The following is an 11,626-nucleotide window of genomic DNA, read 5'->3' as shown; positions in this document are numbered from 1 at the left end:
TGGGGTGGGGTGGCTAACAGCTATTAGCAGCTAGCATCGCATCTAGCATCGGCATCGGCATCGTTTAGCTCAAAGCATACAACACTTATAACACACTGTAAAAAAAACAACAGAAGTAAAACAACACGCCAGATTCTCATAGCTCCCGATTGGTTTTTGTTCAAAGGTTTCTGAGCTGAATCGGCTAGTGAAATACATTATCTAACTTAACAGGTAGCTAACGAAAGCACGTGACTCACCGGGATTTTCAGACACAAATAACTTGACAGACGTTATTCCCTTTGTGGTCAGAGTTCGGGACCTAATAAAAGAGTACCTTATTAGCATTTATACGTAAAACAATCTGGTCTCATTAACCGGGTTGCAGTATTGCATACCAAGATACTTTTTCCATGCGCTCCGACACGTACTTGACCGCCGTCAGAGGGAAGATCTCACAGGAAGAGACAGGTAATACTTCCTGCGCACTAGACGCAAGGTCGTCAGAACACAAGACTGCATCACAGCGCCCCCTTGTGACAATAACAGGCTATAGCCTTAGATTACAAAAAGGGATTTTGCAGCCCTGTATTTCACATGGGTTACACTGGTTTGCAGTGACACGTTTATCCTTGTCTAAGTTCCTGTTACCTAATCGGCTCCAACAAACTCGTTTCACTTTCACAGTTGACAGCTGTGTTTGAGTCTCGGGTCTTTATTTGTGGTAAGTCTTTGTGTTTATTCCCTTGTTTGCTTGTTTTTTTTTGTTTTTGAGTTGGAGAAATCAAAAAAAAAATGTCATGGAAAAATAAAGTGATTTTCTTTCTACATGTTACTAAATAAAGTCAGACTGTTGTTTCTCTGTCAAACCATACAAGATGACAAATGTATCTGTCAGTTGTTAAAAGCTCCCACAAAGCTCCAAATGATGACATCACAGTGATTGACCTCATCAATGACAACGATGAGGCCGCCTACAGGGAGGAGGTGGATCATCTGGCTGAGTGGTGCGACACAAACAACCTGCTGCTTAACACCGAGAAGACCAAGAAGCTCATCGTGGACTACAGGAGGAATGCTGACCCACATCCACCCATCCACATTAAGGGGACGGCTGTGGAGCGTGTGAGCAGCTTCAAGTTCCTGGGAGTCCACATCTCCGAGGATCTCATCTGGACGACCAACTGCTCCAAGCTGGTCAAGAAGGCTCACCAGCGCCTCTTCTTCTTGAGGACTCTGAGGAAGAACCACCTGTCCTCAGACATCCTGGTGAACTTCTATCGCTGCACCATCAAGAGCATCCTGACCAACTGTATAACAGTCTGGTACGGGAACTGCTCTGCCTCGGACCGGAAGGCGTTGCAGAGGGTCTTGAAAACTGCCCAGTTCATCGCCGGAGCACCACTTCCTGCCATAAAAGACATCTACAGGAAGCGGTGTCTGAAAAGGGCTGGGAAAATCATCAAAGACCCCAGTCACCCATCACATGGACTCTTCACCCTCCTGCCCTCTGGGAGGCGCCACAGGAGCCTCCGGACTAAGACCACCAGGTACCGGAACAGCTTCTTCCCCACAGCTGTCAGACTCCTGACATCTGACCCACGTTAAACTCATGGACTGAACATACACACACCCACAACCACCTACACACACACACAATGGACAAAAACAAACAAATGGCCAACTGTATCCTCATACACACAATAATAACATGGACTGAACCACCACTCACAACCACTAGCACTTTATATAGCCTCTGTAGGAATTATCCACATAATTCACTTAACTGCACTACTGTAAATGCTGTATAGACAATCATTCTGTACAATACGATGATTATAATTCTACAACTGTTTATAACTTGCATATTTCATATTTCTGTATAGTTTTCATATTTATATCCTGTTCATAGCCTGTACATACTTATAGTTATAGCATATTCATAACATACCTTCATACCGTGTACATTGTAACATACCCATAATCAGGGCTGGACTGGGACAAAAAATCGGCCCGGGCATTTTGACTATAGAGACCGGCCCACCAGGTATTATAGGAAAAACCATAAAGCCTTTGAATGAAAACAAACGCTGTTGTCACAGTGATGTACACTGTCTTGTTGGTATATATGTATCAGTCTAATAAACTTAAACCTAACCCATCCTCCCTATTCTGGTATTCTAAACAGTACCCAAAAGTAGACTGCTTGGTCGAGTTAACCTCCTAAACTATCTACAACACATGGTGAAAACCTGAAATTAAGACAGAGAAGATTAGAGGTGAGACATGATCATTACTGGATACTGATGACAGATTTAGATATATTTTCATAAACCATTCATTTGCCACATCAATAAACAGCATGGCAGGGCAAAATATTTTTTCTAACATGGCGACCTTTAAAAAGTGAAAGGAGCAAATGCCCGGTGGGCCGATGGCCAGTCCAGCTATGCCCATAATAGACCCATATTTTGCACCTTCATACCTATAACAGACCCATTTCTGTAATATATCTATATTATGGATAAAACACTTTCTGGATGGATGCAAACTGCATTTTGTTGACTGTACTTGTGACATGTGCAATGACAATAAAGTTGAATTCTATTCTATTCTATATATTAAATTGTATTTATTTCCTCCAAACAATTACTGTCTTTTAGACCCCATTCCTACACAACTGCTCAGAGTTGTCCTGCCTTTACTTAATACTTCAGTCTTAAAATTGATCAACCTTTCTCTAATTGGCTGCAGGAGAATGGACTGCTTCCTTCCATTTGCACAGTAGCTCTAAAATGAGATATATCCTGTCTCAGAGTGACGCTGAAAAACTAGTTCATGCCTTTATTACTTCTAGGCTGGACTACTGTAATTCATTATTATCAGGATGTCCTAAAAACTCCCTGAAAACCTTTCAGTTAATCCAAAATGCTGCCGTTATTTTATTAAGTGTTATCTTATGTTATTAAGACAACGTGTCTTTAAAGGTTAGATGCTAACGATACTATGGCAATCTTGAGGTGAAATCACAAGTATTTGTTTGTCATTTGAGTTATTCCTCCTGGCAAATGTGCCATCTTTCTTTAAAAATATTCCACATTTTTGTCATAAATTTGCCACTTCATTTTCAAAAATGTTCTTTTCTCAAAAATCCACAAAAGACTCATCAAAAATCTTCTCGGAATTTTATACCTCTTGATTTTTTTCCTATCTTCAGTGGCCCTAAATTTTGTAAGCTATTACATCAAGCCACACACAGCCCCCATTGATTTTATTAACAATGTTCATTTGTTTTTTGTGTAATGTTTAATAACAATGAACAAAATTAGAAACATTTACAAAAATATCAAAGTGAATTTCTAGATGTTGTGCCCACAGCCTCAAACTGGAGCTGTGGGATTTCATAAAGTGGACAAACAAACAAGCAAATGATTCAAATAAAGAAGAGCGCAGGTATTTTCGTGGTAACAAGTAATTTCAAATAGTAGTTTTTATGAAGTGATGTCCCGCATCATTGCGCACGTCCCATAAAGCGTCATGACGCATGTTAAGGAGTGGCACCCTGAGAGCAGCTCAGCAGTCCCTTTGTCAGTCTCTGCACTTGTTACTATGCGCGGGTACACCTCGCTCTGTGAGGAGTCTTCTTGCACTTTTCCACTCTGGACTTTAATCCTGTGCTCTGCTGTCGTCTTCAAAAATGTTCAAGGTAGACTGAAGCTTTACTTTTTTTTTTACATATAAAGTATGTATATGTGTTTCCTTTCCGACGGGAGCGCGTACTGCGCGGCAGAGCAGATCCAGTTGACTCCGCCTCAGTTCCAACGAACTAGACGCGGAAGTAGTGACGTTTTACTTTGGTGAAAAGGTGAAAGGTGAGTCTCGTTACATTAATGCTCAGCTTGTGGGCTAAAACACTTTAAAAAGTTAAGCCCAAAATTATTCGTAATGCTGTCAGATCTAGATTTCAAGTGATTTTAATTCAAACAAGAAGTATGCAAAAAAGCCAGGTATCTCTCAAAATACAATCGAACAATGTAAAAAGAGTGGAAAAAAAATCTGTTTTTCTTTACATTGTATTGAAAAATGGCATGTAGAAACTTATTTATACTTTTCACAATAATTAATGGGAGAAGTTTTGTTGATGTTCAAGCATTCAAACTTGCTGACTAGCTTTTCCATGTCTTTACGGGTAGTTTGACATTTTTCTTTGGTGAAGAGCACCAAGTCATTCAGGCTGGAAAGTGGGGCTGCACGATTTTGCATAAAATGAGAATCACGATTTTTTTTGGCTTAGAATTGAGATCACGATTCTCTCACGATTTTCTTTTCCAGTATAAATATTTATTGCACTTATTAACTGCACATCAACTTCGTAACAGTTGAGACTGAACATAAAAATAATAAATAAACATAAAAACAATAAATAAACATAAAAACAACAAATGTCTCACGTTTTGTTGTTGCCGCAAAATGTTGTACTACTTGAAATTCCGTCTCCACCGTTGCTCGACGCTGCGTGTATAGAGCAGGTAGTGCAACAATAGAAAAATAGTTGCGAGACGGCACTGTGTAGCGTTTGTATAGGGTGTTGATCATTTTCCTAAATCCCTCGTTTTGCACAGTGTTGATGGGAGCCATATCTTTGGTCAGGTGATAAGTAATAGCCTCCATAATTTCTTTGAGTTTGACGGGTATAGGGAAGCGCTGTATAAGGTTCCCGTTATTGATGTTTGGGTGGTTGACCGGGACGGATTTTCTCCTGTCACTTTCTCATTATCCCTGACGTGCTCTCCGTTGTTTTTTCCCTGCTAATTTTAGCATCACACGGCACAGCTTCTGTACCACGTGGTATAAGGCTCCGCCCTTGTCATTTGTTGAGCAGGAAGAGTGAGCGCTTGTTTTCATGCAGATTACGTCCCGGATCAAAATGCGGTACAATCGTCGTGGTCTTTTTTTTTTTTTTTTTTTTTTTTTTTTTTTTTTTTTAAATCGTTGTCATTTGGAAATGAGAACGCACATAAGTATGAATCGAGATTGCGATTTTCTAACGATTAATCGTGCAGCCCTACTGGAAAGCCTCCTTGTCATCACCAAAATCTCCAACTCCCTGCACAGATTCTCTATAAGATTCAAGACGGACTCCAAAATGTTAAGATTACTTCCAGTCAGAAGATTACTTTAAACCTAAATATAGCAGAGGGATGAATCATTTGGGGCTTAACTCTATATTTGTGTCACATATTTACACCTTTAAGCATCCACACAAGACACACAACCTGTTTATGTTATATTCTCTTGAATAAACATAGTGTCTGTTCTAACATTAGGTTTCTTTATTTCATTCCAAACTTCCAGAATCTGTAATCCCCATCTCCTCATCTCATCTAGCATTTTAAATTACATATCTTTAAGATTACTGCTCTTAATCTTTGTCTAAATCTTTTTAAATCTTTCTGCCCCAATCTTGCAGGAAGCACAGTCTTACACGCCTCTCCTCCCATTATCCCCCGAAAGCCCCAAACACAAACCAGCAAAAAAAACCACTTAAACATTAAAAAACACAAAGAAAGAACAATACGGTATCCACATCTGAACCAAAGAGTAAAACATTCAAATGTGGATTATTAAACATTAGGTCTCTTTCTTCTAAGCCCCAGTTGGTACATTAATTAATATTTGATCAACCAATTGATTTGCTCTTGCATAGAAACTGAACATTTATCATTGTTTCCTGAAAAGCCCTCTTTGGTCTGATCATTTCCTGATAACATTTAAATTTAAAATAGTTGATTACACAGCAGTGGGGAGTAGACTTCATCACAGCAGATGTCTTTCCAAAAGTTCTGTAACTAATTTAAGGATATAATTAATATACTGTTTTTTCCTTAATATCTTGTGCCAACAACGAATGCTACTTCAACAGAGGTTCATTATCTTGTAGGGCTGCCACGATTTGTCGACTAGTCACGATTACGTCGACTATCAAAATCGTCGACGACTGATTTAATAGTCGACCTGGCGTTTGAAGCTTTGTAAGATCGCAAAAGACGCAGAAGTAGCAGGATTTAAGAGTGTAATAACGGACTGAAACAGAAGATGGCAGCACTGCATGTACAAGGATGCCAGCTGCCATTAAACCCCGAAGAAGAAGAAGCAGCTGTGTCCCAGAATTCATAGCGCGGCCCAGCTTAGTTTCCAACAATGGCGGTAGCTAGTTAGTTTTAATATTACTCTTATTATTCTTTCTGGGTCACAAAATAAACGTTTAACATATTTTCAGGCGAGAATGTAGCTGTGTAAACCTCAAATATCGGCTCAGTTTATCAGGACACCACATATTTTCAAAAGCGCTCCGACGTTTTCGGAGACGTCTGTTACCCACTAGCTCGATAGCTAGCCGGGGGCTAGGTCACTAGCGCCGTGAGAACACCGGACTCCCGGCAAATTGTTTTCAAACCCACCGCCGTCTTTCACTACTCAGGTTAAATATATATGAGTCACTTAGATAAATTAAAAATGTTGTTGTTTGGCTTTTTTTTTTTTTTTTTTTTAGTATTTTATTTGTTCCTGAGTAAATCGGTTTGGCTGAGATTAAAGTTATCGTTTTTACACAGCTGAATAAACGTAAAGCAGACAGCTGATTATCAGAAGTGTGAGATGCTGGAGAATATACTCCGGTGTCCTGTTATATTTTAGATAGCAAGGAGTTTATTAAACTTTACCGAAACAATCTGCAAATTTCATTAAAATTGAATAAACTATCATCTTGTCTTTATTTTTAGTTAGCACCTTAAAAGCTTAAAGCTGTAAGCTAATGATAGTTATATAAGAGCAGATGCTGCTGGTGCAATAAGCTGTAGTTTTACGTCCAGTGGATGATGATCTGATTAGTCGACTAATCGCATAAATAATCGGTGACTAGTCGACTATCAAAATAATCGTTTGTGGCAGCCCTACTATCTTGTTAATTTTTTTTTACCTGTTTACTATGTATGACTCTGGATGCTATAGCTCCCGTGAAAAAGAAAAAAAGCCTCAAATATGAAGTACTTGACTCTCTAGTATAACTGTCAAAGGTACACCTTGAAGCATGTCATGGTCTGTGACCCAAAAATGACCCAGAACCATGGCAAGATAATTTGTAAGCTTGAGAGGAATGGCATGCCTTGAACCTGGTAATAGTTAAACTGTTACTTAAAAAAGCCTTCTCTTCACTCAGCTGCCTTAGGTTAAGTACAGGCCAAGCTTCAAACCTTCCTTTTTATCTAAAAACAAAATTCAGATAATCTGCTGAGGAATGGTTTATTGGAACAGTTTCAGTCAGGCTTCCGGACTCATCATAGTACAAAATCAGCTTTAGTGAAGGTTACAATTGATCTTATGGCCTCTGACAGTGGACCATGTCTTGCAATTAATCTGAATCAGTGTTTTTGATATCGCTTCTATTTGTTACAAACTGAAACATGGGTAGATCAGTGTCTAAAAGAAAACAAAACAGGAACTTTAATCATTATTTTTCTGTAGATCGTGAAGACTAAAATATATATTAACTGTTACTTAAAACACAGAGATCCAATGATTACATAAATAAGTTGAATTACTGTCACATAGACTGGATATGTGTCTATGTGCTGTCAAATTATATCTAAGGTACTGTGCAGAATTCTTGTCCCACCTCATATTTCTTGGTATTTTCAGGGGGAAGTGAAAAATAGAATCAGTTTCTCGTGCAAACACTTGGGAAATACAGCATAGAAGGCAGAAACAAAGTTTGTACAATTCTAACAAGCTTTAAAGTCAATATTTATTATGACCACTGTTATTGTTCAGCACAGTCTGAACTCTCTTAGCCAGCTTTCTTTTCATTTCTTCTAGTAGTCTTCAGGAATAGTTTTCAAGGCTTCTTAAAGCTCATCTTTGGATGTTTGCTGCCTTTTATTCTGTTCTCTGCCAAGGTAGTCTTACACTGCTTCACTAATGTTGAGGAATGGGCTCTGGGGAGGCCAATCCATGACTGATAGTGTTTCATATTGTGTTTTTCTAGCAGGTATGCTTTTCCTGCATTAGAAATGTGTTTGCAATCAGTGTCATGGTAAAATGGTACCCTTCCTGGAGAATGGCTTCTGAAAAGCCACTCTTCTACTGAGACAACTATTTTTCTTGTGGAAAAAAGACAATTTTTAGGAGGCAAAAATAATCCCAGCCCACTTTGTTAAATGATCCAGTCTTTGTATGAAAATGACTGTCTTTGGGATTTGGTTAACCCCAGACTGAAATGAGACTCCTCCACTGACTGCATTAATGCACAACAAAGAATGCATGTTTTAAGAAAATGTTGGGATTGTGTTAGGAGCAAAGCAAACACCAAAGTGACTAACAAGAGCCATCCACCTGGCTCCTCTTTTAATCTGTTGCAACGGGCAATATTGTGTCATTTTGTTCCCAGAAAACAGATTTTCATTATTATTCCTCAAATTTTGTAAACACACCCCTGGTCTTACCAGTACATCTCTCAAGTTCAATGAAAGTGTCAGCATCATCAAATTTTGTATCTTTTATGTTGGTGTGCGTTTCGTGTTTGGGTATAGAAATATCATATATTTTCTACTTCATGATTTATGCTGTCTACTGCAATTCATTGTCCCTATGGAGACAAATGAAACTTTTTTTTTTTTTTTTTTTTTTTTGTTCTTTTTTTTGTTCTGGAGCAACTAAATACTCATACAAAAAAGCCTCTACATCTTTATCTGTCTCTTCCTTGCAGGAAAATCTCATCTGGTGTGTCCATCTCAGGTTGTAGCCATGATGGGTGATGATGTTGTTCTTCCATGTCAGCTTAAACTTGCTGTTGATGCAAACTCTGAGACTGTGGAGTGGACAAAACCCAGTGTGAACCCAAATATTGTCCATTTCCATAAAGACGGACGGCTGGTGTATGAAAATCAAAACCCATCTTATCACTTTCGTACGCGAGTCTTTGTGGATGAACTGATCAAAGGAAACGTCTCACTCAAAATATTCAAAGTGAAACTCTCTGATGAAGGAACGTACAGATGCTTCATTCCCTGGATACCTGAAGAAGCTTCCATTGTTCTCACTGTTGGTGAGTCAAAACGTTTAAACAAACCTGATTTAAAGTATAAAGAAGCTTTATAATCAGTGGAAAGATGTTTACAATTCCTTCTTCCCCCTTCATCAGCTTCAGTATCTACACCCGTCATAAAGGTGATGTCAAATGTCAGCAGCAGGGTGGTGTTACAGTGTGAGTCTGCAGGCTGGTATCCAGAGCCTGAGCTGCTGTGGTTGGACGGTGAGGGAAACCTCCTCTCTGCTGGACCTACAGAGACCCTCAGAGGTCCTGATGACCTCTATACTGTCAGCAGCAGAGTGACTGTGGAGAAGAGACACAGCAACAACATCACCTGCAGAGTCCAACAGAGGAACACCAACCAGAGCAGAGAGACACACATACATGTTCCAGGTAATAATGACTCATGTTTAAGAAACAAATTTGCTGTATTATAAAAAAAAATTGCCTTGTGACCAGTTTTATATAATTTTCTTTTTTTTTCTTTTTGTCTTTTCAGACAATTTTACAACTGATACTATAACCGCTGTTCAAGTTATCATTCTCACTGTAGTAGTGGTTGTTTGCTTTCTGATTTTTCTTGTTGTTTCTATTAAATGGAAGTTCAGACCAAAGAAAACTGGTAGGTTGTTAATTAATTTATCTTCATTTATCTTCTCTTTACAAGAAACTCAGAATCTGCAACACACTATTTTGCTTTAGTACTACTATATGTCACTGAATTACATAAAGGCCGGTTGAAATTTGTTCCTCTTTATTCCAGCTTTTTTCTGATTTGTGTTTCCTCTGAAAAATCATAAAATGCATACGTTTCAGTCGATTGCTGTGAAAGGATCTTTTTTTTGTTATTTTTTTTATTTACAGTGCTATTTAAATCAGTGTTTGCAAAAGTTATTTGCCATGGGTGGAATTATGATATTTTACTAGGAAATCTCAGGTGAGGAATTAAAAGCAGAATGAATGAAGAGGAACCCCTTGTGAAACCACGGAAGACTATACTTAAAACTGACTTGAAACTTTGTTCTAATTCTCATCTGTTATTTCAGGAAAAATGAAATAATGCAGTTTAAATTTTCTCCTATTCATGTTTATGACCATTATGAAAAAGCTATTTACACTTAATTCCCAGATTACAGCAAACAATATCCAAGTCTAGCAAATATTTACACAAATAGTAACTCTGCTGTTTATCTGTATTTTTTAGACAACAGGAATGATGGACGTCAACAGAAAAAAGAAGAAAATGACATCCAATCCTTGATGAGTATAAAACTAATCTCAACAAAGGGACTGCTTGAGAAATTTGAGAAAAAAATGCAATGAGTGAGGTAATCAAAGAAAATGACGAAAATGAAAACAGAACAGAACCCATCTTTTCTTTTTTTTAGTGTCATCTAAAAGCTAAATGTTTAAATCCAATCCAATATGGTGTATCAAGTTTAGTTGTTAACAACTGATGTCAGTATGCAGCATTGAGCATGTCACTGTATGGATTACTGTTACCTGGATCAGCTAATTCTGGTGGTTCCAAAGTCTCAACTGAATGACCAGAATGGCTTTTTCACTTATACCCCCTGACCACGTTAATATGCCACTGCCTGTTATATAAAATGCAGGATAAAAATAATTTTCTTCCTTTGCTTTTAACTTCAAATGAGCGATGTCTACTTACCTTGTATTTATTGTTGTTTTTATTGTTTTGCTTTTCAATTTTTTTTAGGTTTTGTATAGCACTTTGTTGATCTTGTTTGTTAAAACGCTCTATAAATCAAACTGAATTTGACTGATTTTCTGTTGGGATGCTTTCTTTCACATTTGACTCAACACACAACTGAGAACACACACAGAGTCTACATATAATAATAGATTGACTGACACATACCACATGGTACACAGAGACCTAACTATAGACCTAACACCTAACTACCGTATATAGGCAGAGTGGCTAAAACATATTCTAATGTAAACGCTGTATTCTGGGAAGACATAGATGATGTGTGACATTTGGGGGGGCTACATATTCATGCTGGATAGAAGTTGTCTATAAAGCCAGATGCTCCAGAGGTGTTTGGGTTAAATGTAAATGTGAGAGAAACTTTGCTTTGTCTGATGTTCAGCATCCAACTCTGCTTACGAGCATGAAACAAGCATTTCAAACTGACTGGTAGGTTATCTCTGTCTTGTTGATTCAATGGATACAATAAACACACATCACTACAATTTTATTTTCTTAGCGTTTATATGGTGCAATTTGCATGAACACAGGAGCTGGAGGAGAGAGGACCAAGCAGCAGCACATAACTCTTAACAAGCATAACTCATGGGAACCTGCAGGGAACAATACAACAATAATACAATGTTACAATTATTTAAACAGCCTGACATTTGTTCCACACATTTTACTGAAATAAGAGAAAATATGACAAACATAACACATCTTGTTCTCTAGGAACCAAGTGAGCCAACAGGCAGAGTGAGAAGACCGCAGGACAAATTAAACTACTCTAGCTAAACACATTACTTTATGTATTTATGTATGTGTTATTAATATTGTTTTAT

At 38.1% G+C, this 11,626-nt stretch overlaps 1 protein-coding gene across 2 annotated transcripts; it reads left to right on the top strand.

Annotated features, from left to right (window-relative positions):
- Nucleotides 1-3,501: 3,501 nt before the first annotated feature.
- LOC120725801 (butyrophilin subfamily 1 member A1-like) lies at nt 3,502-10,824 on the top strand. 2 transcript variants are annotated; one of them, XM_040018842.1, is made up of 5 exons: nt 3,502-3,685; nt 8,744-9,082; nt 9,179-9,460; nt 9,567-9,689; nt 10,272-10,824. In XM_040018842.1, the coding sequence occupies exons 1-5, from the start codon at nt 3,517-3,519 to the stop codon at nt 10,388-10,390; spliced, it is 1,032 nt and encodes a 343-aa protein (XP_039874776.1). In that variant the 5' UTR covers nt 3,502-3,516; the 3' UTR covers nt 10,391-10,824. The 2 variants fall into 2 exon arrangements, with proteins under 2 accessions (XP_039874776.1, XP_039874777.1); XM_040018843.1 differs by lacking the exon at nt 9,567-9,689 and having other exon boundaries at nt 10,272-10,820.
- Nucleotides 10,825-11,626: the final 802 nt, after the last annotated feature.

This window comes from Simochromis diagramma, unplaced genomic scaffold (genome assembly GCF_900408965.1).
Source record: "Simochromis diagramma unplaced genomic scaffold, fSimDia1.1 OVJJ01000734.1, whole genome shotgun sequence".
Taxonomy (NCBI): Eukaryota; Metazoa; Chordata; class Actinopteri; order Cichliformes; family Cichlidae; genus Simochromis; species Simochromis diagramma.
The sequence above is the reverse complement of the archived record's forward strand: the minus strand, read 5'-3'. Positions and strand labels throughout refer to the sequence as shown.